Genomic DNA, 18,695 nt, shown 5'->3' with positions numbered 1-18,695 from the left:
CTCATTAGTACGACCCTAATCCATCAATGTGCCACCTAGTGGGATCTGAGCAAACAAGCATGATCTCTAGCATTCAACTGATGTAATTCTACAGAGGTCATCAATGGTGAAACTGCATTATCTGCAATAAATATCACACCCACTATACAACTTTAAAAGATAAGTTCAGAGTCCAGACCCCTATATATTTTATTAGTTCAATAAATATGTTTGTTTATTACAACCAACACTGACCATGCCAACTTGCCCAAAACCCTACCACCAAAGTTTGCCCTAGAACCGCCTCCACAACTCTCTATAAAACCTTCTTTTCACACCCTCCTCACATCCTTCCTCTTCCTCTTCTTCCCAATCCATTCTTCCTATTAGGGTAAGTCAATGCATGCATACTCTTCTTTTTGGGTAAGTTTTAGGCTATCCCTTTACAACTTTTAGGTAATGGGCATGGGGCTGACCTCTGAGGGATGGGTGTGTGTGTATTTTCAGCTCTTGATTGCTTCTGTATGTTGTTAGAGAGATCATGAAGCTTAGCTAAATCCACATGCATGTATATATAAATCTGAAGATCTATATATATATATATATATATATGGATGTGTAATATATACATGTGCGTGTAGTGTTTTAAGCCCATTTATGTGCGAAAAACTTCCATCCGCATGTGAAAAGTGGTGAGCATGGCGGCCATATTTTGCACAAATTGACAAATGTGAAGTAGCATCAAAGTGCTTTTGCTGTTTCTAGGAGGGTATTGCGTGATCTCCAAAGTGCACTCCCCTCCTTAGGACTTTCCAGCATACATTTCTATCACTGAAATTTTATTTTGAATCTATTATTTGACATGCTTCATTAGTCTTAAAAAGAGTTCTTTAAAACGGTGGTCAAGTTTCACAACCTTTTGGTATAGATCTGTGATTTTGAGTCACTGGCCAGGTTTTGGTAACAAATTTGCCTATATACATTTTCTTCTTTTGATCATTTGGGGGTATTCACCATTATGAGAAACTGTTAGAAAAGATGGATCAGATCATTGCAACAGTTTATATGACCAACCCAACCTGTGGTTGTGAGAGGAATTTTATGAGCAAAATTGTTAACTGCTTTGACTGAGAAAATGGACTAATGCAATACGCTTTGTTACAATATTGAATGTTAAAAATATTCCTTTAGAAAAATGGATGGACACTGGATGAATTCTGAATGGGCCTAAAAAAGTTGAACAGAAGCCAAAACTTTAGGCATGGCCTGCCTTGTTTGAGTGGGAACTGGTTGGTGGTCCACCCTGTCCCTCTCGAGCTGGCCCTATGGTAACATGCCTTACGGGGCAAAGATACATTGTGATGGCCTGGTGTTTATCAGGTCAGTTTCTTTGCACCCAGTTGTGGTGGGCGCCATATGGGTTCACTGTATGTGGAGTGGCATCTAGACTTTTCATCCCAGAAAATAAATTTTACATCATCCTCATCTACCATATCCTTAAAATTAGTTGCAGTTCATGGATTTTAATGGTAAAAATTGATTTTCGAAGACCCTAAAATCCAGAAAACGGAAGTGATATATTGCAATAGAGGGTAGATGACACTTATTGAAGAGTCTCAGATTATTATATCAAACCACCAATTGACCTAAAAACTTAAGAGAGACGGCTTGTTTCGACTGCTGTCATATCGCCCGCCTAAGTAATCTTCACCTATATAATGTCAACTTATGCTTTAGCTGAAGTCTCAACTACCCACTTCATAGTCAACCATCTAAGATGCATGCGTGTTGGAATCTGTGCAATGATTAATGGTGAAAAATAGAAAAACGAGAAAGAATACAGAGATTTAATGTGGTTCGACTAATTGCTTACGTTGATAGGAATGGGAAAAGGGGATTTTCACTATGCTAAAATTAGGGTTACATAAAAAAAAAAAAAAAAAAAAAAAGTATTTATACTAACCCTTAGGAATTAAATTCCAAAAATACCCATCGCTCCGCTCCGTTCCACTTCGCTTCACTCCGACATTTTGCCCCTTTTTTCTCCAATGTCTTTTTACTCAAATATGAGTCACATACTACAACAATGCGAACTCAATAAACTGAGGAAAATAAATCTTTTCATGGCAATCAATGGGACTTGATGTAAATTCATAAATTTGTAAACCATTTGGGGATCATGGTGTAGTGGTGACTGGTAAGCATAAACAACTAACAAAAGGAAAAGACTAGAATTGGAGAATAAGAACGATACATCTTCAAAAAAAGACTATCCAACTCCAAGTGAATGTTTCTTCTTCAGCCTCTTAGGATGATAATAAACTGATCTCTGTACAAAGGGAACTGATCTTGACAGATGAAATCACAGTGTAGAGCATTGCAACATATCTACTAAAACAGTACAAGTGTAAGGAAGTGAAGAGACAAACAAAGAATTGTAAACTCCAACAAAGAATTAGGAAAAGATAAAGACCAAAAGACATCTCCTCGTCAGACCATGGTAGTCTCCATGGTTTCAGAATCCATTTTGAGTTGGAAAATGCATGTTGGTGAAGAAAGATTTTGTTTTTCTTGGGAAGGAACCAGTGCCATGGTGTTCACTTTCCAGTACTCACCTTTCCTTTTCTTTTCATCTCCATAGTCCCATTTCTCCTCTTCTATATTATGTTCAGTTCCTCCACTATCCGAGCTCAAAATCATCACTTTTCTCCAAGTACACCAGATTCTTACCATGATGTAAAGCAGCACCAAGCATATTAGTGTAGAGGTGAAGACAATGGCAACTATAATCCCTGCAACAGCGGTGTTAGACAATCTCCTTTTCTCCTGACCCGCATATTCTGAACACGATTCCAATGGTGGGCCGCAAAGCTTGTCATTACGCATGAAGGAGCTGAGTGGGAATTCTGAAAAAGTTGAAGGAAGTTGGCCCCGGAGATGATTATTTGACAGGTCTAGCAAGTGGAGGCTCGTCAGCTTTCCCAGTGAAGAAGGAACTTCTCCTTGGAGTTGATTGAAAGAGATGTTCAAAGATTCTAACTTCATAAGATTTCCAAGAGATGATGGAATCTCACCAGAAAAGAGATTTCTGCTCAGGTCTAAGATAACCTGCAATTCAGTAAGGGTTCCTAGCTCAGATGGTATTGAACCTGTCAACATGTTCTCAGAGAGCCTCAGTTCATAGAGCTTCTTGCACTGCTGAAATGTGGAAGGAATCTGCCCAGAAAGGTTATTTCTTTGCAGATCAAGGACATTGAGAGAAGTGAGATTTCCCATCTCTGGTGGGATCTCCCCGGATAGACTGTTGTCATTGAGTGAGAGCTTCAGTAGTCTTGAACAGTTCCCAAGTGCTGCAGGCACTGTTCCATGGAAGAAGTTGAATGAAAGATCTAGCTCTCCTAGTTTTTGTAAGCCCCCTAGCCATGAAGGAATCATGCCTATGAATTGGTTATTGTTGAGCAAGACATGTTCAAGTTTTTTACAGTTTGAGAGTTCAGGTGCCACCTCTCCTGTGAAATTGTTGAATGACAGATCAAGAAATTTGAGCTCTTTGAGCTGGCCAAATTCAGAAGAAATGTTGCCAGTAAGAAGATTGTGTGCAAGACGAAGACGGGTTAGATTTTTGGACATGGCTAGTCTAGAGGGAATAGGACCTGAGAAACTGTTGTTTGTCAAATCCAACAGGGTTAGAAAGTCTGAACCCAAGAGAGGAAGGATGCTCCCACTAAACCTGTTATGAGAAAAATTAATAATTCCAAGTTTTTTTAAAAGGAAAAGTGATTCAGGAAGAGGACCTTCAAATGAGTTGTTGTAGAGAGAAAAGAGGCGAAGGTCGGAGAGGAATCTGAATGTTGGTGGCAATGAACCCGAGAGCTTGTTATCAGCCAATGTCAATGTGTGAAGCTTTTTGCAATAGCCCAAGCTTGGTGGGATCGGACCCGACAAGTCGTTCTGCCTCAGTTGCAGGAAAACAAGATTACTAAGCTTCCCAATTGTTGCAGGAATGGACCCCATAAAATGGTTGCCAAAAAAATCAATCTCTGATAAGCTGGAGCAGTTTGTTAGCTCTCTTGGTATGCTTCCTGACAGCTGGTTGTCATAGAGGTAGATGCTGCTCAACTTCTGTAACTTCCCGAGTTCCACAGGGATATTACCTGTGATCATGTTGTCAAACAGGTAAAGAGTTTCCAAGCTACTCATGTTTCCAATTTCAGGAGGCAGTTTTCCAGAAAAACTGTTATTGTTGAGTAGAAGATCTGTGAGGTTCTCTAATTTTTCCAGCTCAGGCGGCAGTACTCCTTCAAATCTGTTATCAGAGAGGTCTAATTGTTGGATTGAGGAACAGTTCAACAGCTCCAAGGGGAAAGTGCCAGAGAGCTTATTTTGAGCCAGAAAAATTTGCCGCAAACTTGAACTGCTGGTGCAGAAATTGCTGGGAATGCTACCTGTCAAAAGATTATCAGATAAAGCCAGAACCTCAAGACTCTTTAATTGGGTATTGAGGAAGTTTATGGTTCCTGAGAGATTATTGCTAGACAAGTCGAGCTTCTGGAGTTGATCCAACTGGTTTAGCTCTGACGGAATCATGCCACTCAATCTATTTCCAAGCAAATTCAAGTACTTCAAATTGGAGAGACCACCCAACTCAATAGGAATTGATCCAGAAAGGCTGTTATTGGCCAGGTTCAGAATTTGGAGTGATTTAAGATTTCCCATAGAGGCAGGGATTTCTCCTTCAAGCTTGTTGTTTGATGCTGCAAAATTTTGAAGCTCTACACACCCCTGGATCTCTTCTGGTATGACACTGCTGAGGCTGTTCTTCTGCAAATCGAGAAATTTCAGATTCTTCAAATTACCAATTTCAGCTGGAATACTTCCATTTAATTGGCAATAAGCAAGACCCAGTACCCTCAACTCCTTCAAGTTACCAATGCTTGGTGTAATTTCACCCGCCAGCATGTTATCTCCTATTCTTAGAACTTGCAACTTCTTCAAAAGACAAATCTCTGTGGGAATCTTACCAGAGAGATAATTTGAATAAAGGAGCAGTTCCCTTAGATTTTGAAGCAGTCCAAGCTCATGAGGAATCGACCCAGCGAAGGCGTTTAAAGATAAATCAAGTGTTTGCAGTGAAGTGAGGTGTGAGAACTCCGGTGAGATAGAACCTGATAAACCTGACCCAGATAGGCTCAGGCCAATAATATGGAGTTGATCATCAGAACACACCAATCCATTCCAGCTACAAATATTAGTTCTTGAAGACCAGTTGGCAAGAACTCCAACAGGATCAACTAGCTCTGATTTAATTCTCAGAAGCCAGTAGGAATCCGTTGAATTATCGCCAAAGGTAACAGCAAGAACAGCACTAAGTACTGCAAAGAAAAGCATCATATGACACATTTTGATGCTACCCATTTCAGAATTTATGAACAAGATCAATGAAAAGCCAAAGCGTCAAATACCCGAGTTGAAAGCTGTGCAGCATCACCACCACTCAGGAAGTTTAGTTCCATGTAGAAATGAAAAGCAAGCACAAGGAAAAGAAGAAGCTCAGGTTCAACCGGAAATAGGAAACACCAGGAAAGAAGAGATGTAGGAGTTCAAGGAAGAAATTTGAATGAGAGAGAACATGGGACTGCACAACTAGAAGATGGAAGCTTGGAATTTAAATAGTTTTACTAGAGTATACCTGCTTAATCAGTTTGTTGAGAAAGTTAACAGTGATTACCCATTAAAAAGTGAGAACTCTAACCACAGAATTTTCCTAGAAGTCTGCCATCCCTTTTTTACCTTTTCGGTTTTGCTAAAAAGTCTGGTGTTTCTGCCTTTTTTTCCTCAAGGCAATTATGAATTTTGTAGCATGTTTTACTATCTTGTGAGATGGGGAAGTGTATGGAGATAAGGTAGTTTGGTGGAATTGCTGAAGAACAAAAAGCTAAGGGAGAGTCCCACTTGTGCCTAATCAAAATCAAAGAAGTGGGCCTCTCCCTACAGCTCTACTAGGGGTTGTTTTCAGATTGGACCTCTACCATATGAATAACATGTCTGTAACTTGATATTCAGAAACAATTTTGTTAGTATTCAGAAGAATATATTCCTAAAAGATGGAGTGGGATTTGACTTTGAAGATATATGGTCAATTTAACTGTCAACAATTGCCAACTAAATAGGTATAGACCCAATATGTTAATGGTTCCTTGATCCAACTCATCAGCCAAACATGGCAGAAAAGTCACCAATTATATAGAGAGCATGTCCTGAATGCACCTAAGGAGCTAAATATGATTTTCTTCTTCGGTTTGTTTTGATATCCCAGCCTTTCATAGGTTTCTCTCATTTGGTTTTACTATAGTTTGTAATCTTTGTGGCTGAGAATTCAAACACCAAATCTCCTCTTCCTCAACCTAAACCCACCTAATACCAAATTAAAATACGAGAAGAAAACAGAAGAGCAAAACAACTACACTAAATCATCGTTAATCATGTTGAGACAGAGCCAAGGCCATGTGAAGTTTGGTGTTATTCAAGAGAACCTGCATGGAAAAAGAGGAGCGTTGCCTCATTGTATATTGGGAGGATTCCTACTAAAAGAAGACCCAAACAGATGAGGACAAAAACATTCCCTTCACTGTTGGATTTTCTTAGATAGGAGACATCTGTTCACATAACTTCCATGGGCAACTTTCTATCTTCCACATTTGCTTAGTTTTTCAGAGTTAAAGTGGTACGCATAAAAATATTCCAAAACATCCAATGAAGTTTGTCCAATCAAAATTCAATTCCCAGACAAGGAAACAAATCACTGATCTCAATAAACTAATATTACCCAAGCACTTATTTACCTTATGCTCTCTCTATCCACACATGAAATACGATGACATCATGAGACAAAGTCACAAACACATTCATACATGCAAATCCGCATGCTCAAGATATGTTACCTAATCTTTTTCAGTTGAGCAATCAAATTTGATTTACAAATGCCCATTTGGCTTTCTTTTTGCTTCTGCCTCCTCATTTATGTGACTAACAAAAGGCCACATGGCAAGCAAAAACAATTTATCATCTTATAAAACTGATTGCCATCCAACCTCCCAAAGACCCATTCCTTAGAGAATTTTTCAGTCTTTCACCTAATCAGAGCTTTTTGACTAAACTCCCACTTGAGGTAAAAGAAAGAGTGTGTCACCAAAATACCACCTACTCTGGAATTTAGAATGAACAGACAAGCTGTTTGAGAATAAAATTGTCACAGAATTGAGGAACAGAGGACAACAAACAAAAAACATGGAGCCAAAGGGGAAGGTATATTATTGGAGACAATAATAATAGTAATAATAAGAGATGGAGTTAGTAAAATAAGTATATTTTAAAGGCAAAACTAGGTATATGATTTTTGAAGAAATATAATTACATGATTAATGAGAAAAATAATTTCAACCAAGTAAGAATTGCTAGGAACTTATATTTCAAGCTAATTAATTTGCCTTCTGGAATAACCTCTGTCTCTCATATACAACTCAAGCACAATTATATAAAGCATGTATATCTTCACATAAAAATATCCAAGAAAGAAAAAACTCATGATTTAAAGAGTATTAGTCGATAGCAATCTAGCCTAATCCTCCAAGGTTCAGTGGTGGCAACACTCACTGGTGTCTATTAATTAAAGAGTATTAATTAAGACCAGTTAGTGTTGACTTCATTATTTTAAATTTCTTGTTGATTAGTTAAATTTGGCCATTGATTGATTAATAAGAAGTCTTCTTTTGTATGTTATGTGTGTATCTTTCAGCTTTGGTAGCCAACTCTTTTGAAGTGGCTTTTCATGCCTTTGACCTCTTAAAAGCACTATTGGAGAAGGTTCAATTGCTGTATTTGATCGAGTTGATCTACTTGCTTCATGATCCCAATATTTAAGAAGTTTGGTTCATAGAAAAGACCAAATGGAACAAGTAAGAGTAGTCATAATGGATTGAGCTTCAGATTCCTAAGTGTCATGATCACAAGGATCAAATCTGGAAGTTAGTGGAGAACATCATGAATCATTTAGAGGAATCTAGAGATCGAATTCGTCAGATCACAAAATGTGAAAAACGGCATTATTAAATTAATTCAGAGATGAGAAGAAAAGATTGCTCTTCTGTTCCTTCAAAGAAGAAAGTTAGGAGAGTAGTCTAAGAACCATGATACTCTCCTGGTTGTCCATACTCTTTTGCTTCCCTGACAAAAGACCACAAACATAGCACATGCACATTTTTGTGCAAATCTGAGTAGAAGTGAAGGGCTCGTGGTCAAAAGTGATCAAGAATCTAAAAAGAGGGGGATGCACATTGGCATGGAAATTCTGAAAGAGAAAGAATATGTTGCCTCTTACCATGTGGGTTAAGAAAAACCAAAGATGGGGGTCCCATGGACCATTTGTATATACATGCATAATGACAATATAAGGTTAAGAATATTGGATCAGGAATGTGATAGCCAATGGGAAAGCCATCATGAAAAGAACAAAAAGGAAGGGCCGACAAGGACTTCTGCGAGGATTTTAGGAATGGCACAGAAAAATAAAGAACGTATACACATTTAGAGTGAAGAAATTCAAGGTTAGATTGGGAAAAAGCAGTTGTCGTTCTTGAGTAGCTGCTAATGGAAATTGTTTACAGTATTTGTAAATGATTCAGGATTTTCTATCTTCTGTACAATAAATAGGCTACTACCTATAGTCATGGGCTTGAGGAAATATGGAGAGTTCTTTGAACTGCCTTGTTCTGCTTCGCAAACCTGCTACACCATAGCAGCTCTGATAAGAGAATAGAGCCCATCAAACCAACCCCCTGCTTTTGGATGAAAGAGTAAGAATTGTAGAAACCTGACTCATCACCCATATTCTGAAAATTCCTGGCACTTGGAAAAAAACAATCACATTCCTATGTTTGTCCTTTCCTTATGTGAAGACCCCATCCAACTATAGTCCAGCAAATCCCAGCTGATTTTGTGTCATTGTGTGTTGGTTTATAATCCAAACAGCCCCTAAGACAGCTGGTTTGTTTATCCTACAACAGCTTACTTGGCAAGCTCTTAAGATACCATGCAGGTAACCCCTCTTTGAGAAGGATAGAACATAAACCATAAAATTTGAAATAAAAAGATTTGCATCTGACCAATAGAACACTATATGCAGAATACAAAAAAAAAAAAAAAAAAGGGATTAGTATAAATACAGGAGTGAAAAATGGGGGAGCTCAAGAGAAGGACCAACATAAGGAAGTGGAGCCTCTTGGATGCATCAGTGAGTTCACCATAAACCTGTATTTAAGAATACTAAACATAATACATCAAGTATCCAGGTTATCTTCCATATAGTACACTTCCCGTGGATCCTGAAAGGCCAGGAGCAGAAGCCCCAGATAGTAAATGAATACCGTCACCTTCTTCCAGGTTTTCCACTGATAAAACATCTAAAAATGGTGGATCTGTTGGAAAAACATTTTCTTGATTCTTGGTGCTTCTCAGCAATTCCACTACTTTTGCCATTGTGGGGCGGTAACTTGGTGTAGCTTGTGTGCACAATAATCCCACATGAACGGCATGCAAAATCTCATCTTTCACTGCTTCGTCATAGAAATGTCTGTCCAATATTTCATCGACTGTTTCAGCCTTGTAATGACTCCATATCTGGATACAACAATGGGTTGCTAGCTGGTTAGCCTTGTAAACACCAAGATGTATAGAGGGGTCACTGATAGGAAATTTGCATTTTTAAAGATGTGAATATTATCATCATTGTTTAGGAAAAACCTAATACACTCTCTTACTTCCTAGTAAAATCCATACCTTAGCTAAGAAAAATTGCCCGGGTTTTGCTCCAGTGCCATTGCTGCACCTCTGCCCAGTCAGAATTTCAAGTAGAAGTACTCCAAAGCTGTATACATCAGCTTTCTCTGTCAGATGCCCATGGACAACATACTCAGGAGCCATATAACCTCTGCAACCAATTGTTTCTTTTAGTTCTATTAAATATAACAGATTCCAAATCTTGAAAAATTGAATAAGGGAGTTCTGGACAGCACATGAAGATGAAACAGTTTCAATTTTTCCATAGCACTTGAAAGCAGAACTCATTCTCTAGCATGGACTTCAGACAAAAAATTGAAGCAAATACTGAAAATGACAATAAAAAGTTTAACTTAGATCATATTGGGATATGTAAAGAAGTTATTCCAGAACCCACAAAGCAAAATTTTTAGCTTTACAATGACAAGAAATTGGATAAGATCGTTTTTTATTATTGTGCTTGCTTGTTTTCTATCATGTCAAAAAATGTAAAATTTTGAATTGGAAAAAAGGATTACAACAGGTAAGATGGATAATTTGAGCTGTGGCAAAACCTTTCGACTTTGAAAGAAGCGAGAAGCACCTTATATGATAATGTTAAGCCACATTAATGCTTATTTTTCTTTCTTTTTGATGCATTCATTTTCAATCCTAAAAAATGAACTTAAGCATGTAATAAAAAAATAAAAAAAAGCACTCTTTCGTATGGCAAACATATGATTCTATGGAATTCAAGACTGCAAATTGCGTGAATTTGATCCAAATATTTTAGAAAATTCATGGTAAGAATTTTAAAAGTGAGGTATCATGCTCTTACAGGGTACCAGCTATTCCAGTGCTAAGATGAGTTTGGTCCTCTGCGAAAGATCTTGCAAGGCCAAAGTCAGTTATCTTGGGCTTCAGTTTGTCATCCAAGAGAATATTACTTGCTTTTATGTCTCTATGGATTATTCGGATTTCAGACTCCTCATGGAGGTAAGAAAGACCTTCTGCCACCCCTTGAATGATATCGATCCTCTTTTTCCAGTCTAAAATCTGGGCTTGATTTTCATCTGTTCAAACAATCGGAACCAAATTAAGAAATCATCAAGTATCAGTAACACTAGGTGCTTTTCTATAGGACTGAACTAGTAAACTGCTAGCAATAACTTATAAATGCAAATACAAAGATTTCCAACGGTTTTCAGATGCATCTGAAGTAACAAATATGAAGGCAGAAAGACGATACTTGGGCATGTAACTTTAACCAAATACTTTCTTTAAAAAATGGCCTTTTCAATACAAAGCAGGCACTGCCTGCTTCTTTGAGGAATTACTTTCCAAGTGATTACCAACCCTATTGGACTTAAACGTGATGAAGAAACCTACAGAAAATCGAATTTAGAATAATACTGCTATAAGGGTTCAGCTCGTCTGAAGTTTCTTCCTAATATATAACTTGTTTATTGTGTTATTTGATGCTCAAAAGATACTGTTACATGCACCTTAAATTAATAAAGAATAGAACTCAAAATAGCAAGAAAACTAAGTCCATGGAGAGATCTCTCCATTGATCTTACCAAATATAAAATGATCTAAGCTCTTGTTGGGGTAGTAGTCGTAAACAAGCAAGCTCTCTTGGCCATCCACACTGTAACCTAGCAACTTCACCAGATTTTTGTGGCGTACCTGGTTGATCAGATGCACCTCATTGAAGAACTGATCAATCCACTGTCTTGTATTCAGAAACAACCGTTTCACTGCAACTTCTCTTCCATCCAAAAGAATTCCCTGCAGCAGAATATTAAGAAATAATTATTTTCAGAAAGAACAGGCAATTAAGTACTTGAGAAAAAAAAAACCATTTCTTGGGTTTCAGCTGTCCTACCTTGTAGACACTCCCATAACTACCCTGTCCAAGCTTGTTTGATGAATCAAAATTGTTAGTTGCTTGTCTCAATTCCTGGTATCTAAAGTTTAGCTGGGAGTGAGCAAGAGCAGAAGATAATCCCGATCCATATATATCTGTAGAATGACCAATTCAGAATCCAATGGACACAATAGAAAAAAAAAAAAAAAAAGGCCATTATTCAGTGACAGCCCAAGTGGGGTCATAGAGGGATGAGTTAGATATGGTCCTAATCTCTAAAATTTTGGCACAAAGTGGCCACTCTAAAGATCTGAACAAGCATTTGGATTTGGTAACCCAAAATTGTTACAGTGCACCTGATAAAGGCCCCGTCAAAGAGAAGGAATTTCACTTAGCAATTGAAATTGGAACTATTTCCAATTTACTCACCTTTCAAAGATTTGCCAAATGACTGTCTTAGGTGCCCCTTTTTCCACAAGCCTATTCCAGCTAAGATTAGAAATCCGCCAACAGCCAAACCTAATATGATATAGAGGGCCTTTCTCCCTGAATATAAGATTTCAGTCATCAGCAACAGGGTAAATATGGAAGTAACAAAAATGGACACAATCACATAGCCCTTTACTGCATAACATGACTTTCTTTCAAAATAAAACATCAGCTAACATGTCTTCTGAAGTAGAAAGTGTTATATTATTTTGTACACCCTTTCTATTTAAGCTCGTTTAGTTTTCTTGTCAATTCTTTTCTTGGATCTCGTATTTCCTCATTCTAGATTATTAGTTTTGGCTATGTAGCTTTATGTGTTTGTTCCAGGATTCAGTTCCAGCTATAATGCAATACAACATTATCTGTTTTCTACATTTTGTAAGCATCGCTTGTGCCATTTGCTTCTCGATTGGTCATGTCTGCTTGTGTCGTTTGCTTCTCAATTGGTCATGTCAATCTGCATTTTTTCTATGTCTTGGAAAGAACTACTTGTACAAAAATATCACGAAGAAGAGCACAGATGGTCAATCACATGTATGCATGGAGCATGGAAAGACAATGCAGCACAACCCTGGATTTTTACATGGTTCACCATGTTATCATTATATCCATGGTTGAAGATGAAAAAAGACCTTCACTATGATGGGGGTAATGGAATCTAAGGTTTTCTAAAACACAAACACATACTGCCTAAAGAAAATCTTGTGGATCACATCCAGGAAATCAGGAAAAAAATTGACCATGAAATTCATAAGACTTCAGTTATAAAAACAAGCACCACTCAACAAGAGTCATTCCCAAATTCCTGAAAAAACTTTCCCTGATAGGGGCCATTCTCAACTTCCCTATAGAGCACTGTCATGATGGTCATGCTAAACCCTCTCTCCAAGAGTCAAACTCTCGTGACCCTGAGACCAAACCATCCACATGACTGGCCAGCCCCATGTCTCAAGATGCCCCCTCTGATGTAGGACAACCCTAGGATGGTTGCCTACACTCAAGGGTAGGTGGGCTAGGGTTTTACATTTAGGGTGTAAGGAGAGGAACAATAATTAAATTTTATGGTAGAGAAAATTATAAGATAAGAAATAGAGAGAAAAGAAGAAACAATGAAGAAAAGATGGAAAACCTTAAAGTCTCACTAAGGCCTTCTAGGAGTCTCACCTAGAAGAAATCAATGGAATCTCACCATTGAGGGTTGCAACCTTGCAATGAAAGAAAATATAATATTATTCATATCAAATCATCTCTTTGATTTACATTGATTAGCCTATTTATAGGCTTCTCTAAGAAATCAAAAGTCTACTAGGACTCTAATAACCTATTATGATTCTAATTCTAATTATAACATCCAAAGTCTACTAGGACTCTAATAACCTATCATGACTCAAATTCTAATTATATTATAACTCAACTAGCTAATCCTAATTTGATTCCAACAAATATTAATCCTAATTTAATTCCAAGTAATATTAATCCTACTTTAATTACAACTTATACTAGTTCCCTTTCTTGACATATATCTTGAAGATTCATCCTCATCACCCTCTCAACTCAAAAACTAACCTCATACAATTCCATCAAGCCTCTACACAATGCAAAACATATTTATTCTTCTACTACATAAAATGCTAAAATAAATGTTTACTTCACAAAACAACTCTGCAGAAAGTATGGCTATAGAACCTCTTGGTGTCGGAATCGAAGTTCATCACTATGATAAAACAATTGTCCTTTTTCCTCCTTCCTCCTTGTGAGACCGTACAACAGGATCTAATCATGTTGCAGAGCAGAATAGATTATATATTGAGAAAATTAGTATTACAGAGCAGCACTTCAGCTCTCCTCCAAGCTCAACCTGAAACTAAATTTTAAATACATGACCCTAATATATTCTACAAGGACTATACACATACAAAAAATAGTACTAAATACAGAAAACACACACACACCTGTTTAAGACATAACAACTCAGCTCAACCTGGATACTAATAAATTGATACAAGACATTGATTCCAATACACTTTTACTAATCTACTCAACAATAGTGGGGGTGTGAAAGAACAGAAACCTACAGATACTAGATTTCATGGACACCTTGCGAGACAATTATTAGTTTTAGCCATGTAACTTGATGTGTTTGTTCCAGGATTTGGTTCCAGCTATAATGTAATACAAAATTATCTGTTTTCTGCCTCTTGTAAGCATTGGTTTTGTCATTTGCTTCTTGATTAGTCATGTCAATCTGCATTTTTTCTATATCTTGGAAACAAGAAATAATGCCAAAATATCATGCATAAAAACACAGATGGTCAAGTAAATATATGCAGAAAGTATAGGAATACTGAATACAATACAGCACAACCCTGAATTTTTACATGGCATGTTATGATTATATCCATGGTTGAAGAGGATCAGAGAACTTCACTACGATGGGATAATAGATTCCAAGGTTTTCTAAAACACAGATACATACTGACCAGTGCAAATTAGCTGGATCACAACCCCAGACCTTGGAAAAAGAGGTGATCATGAAACTCATAAACCTTCAGTTATAAAAACAAGCACCATTCAACTAGAGCCACTCCCAAATTCCTAAAAAATTTTGCTCTGATAGTGGTCATCATCAATTTCCCCACAAAGCACTGTTGTAGAGGTCACACTAAAACCCCTCTCCAAGGGTCACTCTCTCATGACCCTGAGAGCAAACCATCCACAAGAATGACCAGCCCCATGTCTCAAGATCCCCCCTCTCAACTCAAAACTGAATTCATACTATTCCATCAAGCCTACGCAAAATGAAAAGCATATTTATTCTTCTACTGCATAGAATGCTAAAATAAATGTTTGCTTTACAAAATAACTCTGCAGAAAGTAAAGCTAAAGAACCTCTTGGTGTTGGAATCGAAGCTCATCACTATGATAAAACAATTGTCCTTTTTCCTCCTTCCTCTTTGTGAGACCATACAACAGGATCTAATCATGTTGCAGAGAGGAATATATATATATAGACACATGCACACAGAGAAAATTAGGATTACAGAGCTGCTCTTCAGCTCTCCCCCACCTCTCTCAACCTGAAACTAAATTTTGAAGACATGACCCAAATATATTCCATAAGGAATTGCAAAAATAGTATTAAATACAACTTGGGGTTAAGACATAGCAACACATTTCAACCTGGATACTAATGAATTGATACAAGACATTGATTCCAATCACCATCTTATTAATCCACTCCACAATCTTGGGCTGTGAAGTACCAAAACCTACAGATACTAGATTTCACAGACACCTTGCAATACAATTTAATTTTTCAATTAAGGTAGCTTTAGTTTTAAAGATATATTAGTGGTTTCAGTATTGTCCCTAAATCTATTCCATATAAGACAAAGGAATACCTGCAGAAAGTCCAGTGTGCCGGCTCAAATTCCAGAAAACCTCATTTGAATATCTCATATAGCAGCCTGCATTGAGAGACCGGCCGTCAACACCTGGATAACATGACATGATTGATGAAGCAGAAGCTTGGAGGCACGAATTACAGGTCTTCTTATCTAAGCTCTCCCAACATTGTGCAAGAGCATGTACTGTCAAATTGGAGACCGAATGGGATGCCACCGCAAAACCCTGATTCTTCTGAGCCTCTAAGCTCACACTTTCAATGACCCTTTCTAAAGCTTCTTTAAATATACCAGGCTGAGAACTGTTCTTGCTAGAAGAACAGTTTTTTAACTGTACTGAATCCACACCTTGATCGAAGAACGAGAAATTCTCATATCGGCCAAAACACCCATCAAAGAATATCCTTCCACCTGTATCTGGATAGCACTTTGGGAGAATCGACCGAATTTCAGAGAAGCAGAGTTGACAGTCAATGGAGCTAAGGTCTTTGAAGCACTGAGCAAGTCCAAAAACAGCATTTGGGGCCTCACCCACAACAGAAGTTCCAAACCCATCTTCATTAACCAGAGTGCTCAGATTAGCCATTGCAGGAACAAAATTTTGTGCAAGAAGAACAGACGAAACAGCTTCTGTTGAATTGCATTGAAATCCAGCCTTAGTTGTTCTTGGGTCAGCCATTAAATTACTAACAAAGCCTGAAGCCATTAAGAAGAGAAAAACAACCCTCATCCGTCCTACAATTCCCATATCTAGAACAGCCAAAGTTTCACTCTTTTGTTGATAAATGTCAAGAGATCAAATATACAAGAACACCCACAGAAAAATTATGCAGTATATCATAAAAAATCATCCCAGATAAGTTATGAACTTCGAAGAACAAAGTAGCCATTTTCTCCACCGACTCCTAAATAGAAATCCATTTTGATAGGGAAACGTCGATCTGGCAAAAACCCACATGAGTAAACCCTCAACCAAACAAACCCCAGAAGAGTCGAAATTCAGAACTGCAAACAGAGAAAAGCCCTTGGATGATATCGATATATACCAAAATCAAGGCTTGTTTTCATGAACAGTACCAATAACTCCTATGGATTTTCCTCTCAATCCAGCGTCAATTTTTCTTCAAACTGAGAGAATTAGGACACCAAACATGAAATATACAGAGACCCGGTTGCTGGAACTTTGAGGTGGCTTCTAGCTGTAATCATATTAGAAGTTGAAGCAAGAAAAATGATAAGAGAATCGGTTTGACCTCAGTTGCCATGGAATGAAAGAAGCGCAAGGGACTTTGACTTGTAGTTCCGTGCCATAAAAGCTAACGATTTGGCTTTGAATTCCCGGATCATTGCAAGGGATTCAAAGATTGGAGATTTATTGGGCCCACTAACGGTTGCAATGTTTGAAATTTGGTTATTATAGAGCTCCTCCTTTTTTATGCCCCTATTTTGGTATCAAATTGCACAAATACCCTCCCTCTCACTTGCTTCATTTTTTGTTCCCTTCAATACACTTCTCAGAATCTTTCAGCTAGAAAAATAAACAAAATAAAAAATAAAAAATACACGCTTTGACCAGGAGGCGTTTCCAAAACTAGTTTTTTTTTTTATCTGTTTTTGAAAACTATTTTATTGAATAAAAGTTTGTTTTCTATGTTTTAATTTTTTTAAAAAAAAAAAAACTTATATTCATAATATTTTATTTTCATCATTCATATATATATAAACCTATTTAACAATTATTTTATGAAATGCTTTCAACATTTGTAACACTTAAAATTCAAATATTCAAAACTGTTATAAACGTTTTTTAAAATCATTAACAAATGTACTTTAAAACAATCTTTCAAAAAAAAAATTAATAATAAGTAAATTAGTATTTTAAAAATATCTAATTTTATATTTTTTGATTGTAAAATATATTTTTCTTTTTTTATTCTTAAAAACAAAAAATTATTTTTAAAAACAGCTTCCAACTATACCTAAAAGTCAACAATTGAAATTTAAAAAATAAATGATATTCTAAATAAAGGCAGCCAAAGTCTCTCTAAAATAATTCTAACTTTTTTCCTTACTCATTGAAAATAAAAGAAATCATAATATAGTTATTGTGTAAGTGATTTCATTTTTTAGAATTATAATTTGAAAATATTTTTAATAAAAATAAAAATTTATTTAGCTGTTATTTTAGGAAGCGCTTCTAACCTTTTTAACACTTAAAAAATTTTATCATCCAAATGTTAGAAACACTAAAAATGTTTTATACAATTACTAACAAACACAATCTAAGTGTATTTTAATATTTTAAAATGTTTAATTAAATAAAAATCCATCTTCTAACTCTCATTTATCAAAAATATAAATTTATTTTCTTCCATTAGCATAAAAACGGGTATAAAAACAATATATATATTCTCATTCTTCGTTCCCACGGACATGCCCTTGTAATATTGATACTAGTCTTTTCTTGTTTTCACTTATATGAAATTTCATCAAGTTGACCCTACATTGAATGTTTGTAAGATAAGTCTCATGACAAAAAATATTAATAGTACAACTATTTTTTTATATTTGATTTTATTATGAAAATATAAAAAATATAATAAAATAAATATATAATTAAAATATTATATAAACTAAATAAATTTTAAATGACATATAAAATTTATTGATTAAATTTAAATTGTTTTTCTTTTATTTTCTTTCTCTCTAATTTTCCTAGAAAATATTTATCGTAATTGGCAAACGGGTATCATACATCAAACATTCCAAATTCCAATGGCATTTTCCATAATTATGTCACATTGTAAGGAATTTGTTTGGAAGACCGATGAGATAAGATTGAGAAAAACCAAGCCCATCAGCCGTCCATATTCCGCCACTTAATGGTCAACAATGACGCAACAGCCTTGTATTGACGTTGCCCAGCCAAGACTTCTAAGGCTTTCAATTTCTTCTAGGTGTCGGCTGGGTCAACCATGGTGTCCCACTGATGGGTTTTTCTGACCCTTTTTTCTCAATACTAATTCCACTGGTTTTCACCTGTCAGAAAAAAAGAATTCCAGTTCTACCTACCTGCAATCTATCCATCCAGTGGTGGATCTTCCACCTGTGATTAAGGCCTACTACAAACATTTATTGGC

General features: G+C 36.5%; 2 protein-coding genes across 3 annotated transcripts; both read right to left on the bottom strand.

Annotated features, from left to right (window-relative positions):
• Positions 1 to 2,234: 2,234 nt before the first annotated feature.
• Positions 2,235 to 5,938, bottom strand: LOC117905197 (LRR receptor-like serine/threonine-protein kinase GSO1). Its single transcript, XM_034818142.1, has one exon. The coding sequence runs from the start codon at positions 5,392 to 5,394 to the stop codon at positions 2,470 to 2,472; it is 2,925 nt and encodes a 974-aa protein (XP_034674033.1). The 5' UTR covers positions 5,395 to 5,938; the 3' UTR covers positions 2,235 to 2,469.
• Positions 5,939 to 9,068: 3,130 nt separating this feature from the next.
• On the bottom strand, positions 9,069 to 16,929 carry LOC117905122 (cysteine-rich receptor-like protein kinase 2). Of its 2 annotated transcripts, XM_034818029.1 has the most exons (7): positions 15,553 to 16,921; positions 12,092 to 12,208; positions 11,681 to 11,817; positions 11,373 to 11,583; positions 10,631 to 10,865; positions 9,814 to 9,964; positions 9,069 to 9,654 (listed from the first exon to the last, which is right to left on the bottom strand). In XM_034818029.1, the coding sequence occupies exons 1-7, from the start codon at positions 16,301 to 16,303 to the stop codon at positions 9,328 to 9,330; spliced, it is 1,929 nt and encodes a 642-aa protein (XP_034673920.1). In that variant the 5' UTR covers positions 16,304 to 16,921; the 3' UTR covers positions 9,069 to 9,327. The 2 variants fall into 2 exon arrangements, with proteins under 2 accessions (XP_034673920.1, XP_034673921.1); XM_034818030.1 differs by lacking the exons at positions 9,069 to 9,654; positions 9,814 to 9,964 and adding an exon at positions 9,990 to 10,140 and having other exon boundaries at positions 15,553 to 16,929.
• Between the last annotated feature and the right edge of the window lie 1,766 nt (positions 16,930 to 18,695).

Source organism: Vitis riparia, chromosome 17, assembly GCF_004353265.1.
Source record: "Vitis riparia cultivar Riparia Gloire de Montpellier isolate 1030 chromosome 17, EGFV_Vit.rip_1.0, whole genome shotgun sequence".
Taxonomy (NCBI): domain Eukaryota; kingdom Viridiplantae; phylum Streptophyta; class Magnoliopsida; order Vitales; family Vitaceae; genus Vitis; species Vitis riparia.
This window is presented reverse-complemented; position numbering and strand designations above follow the sequence as displayed.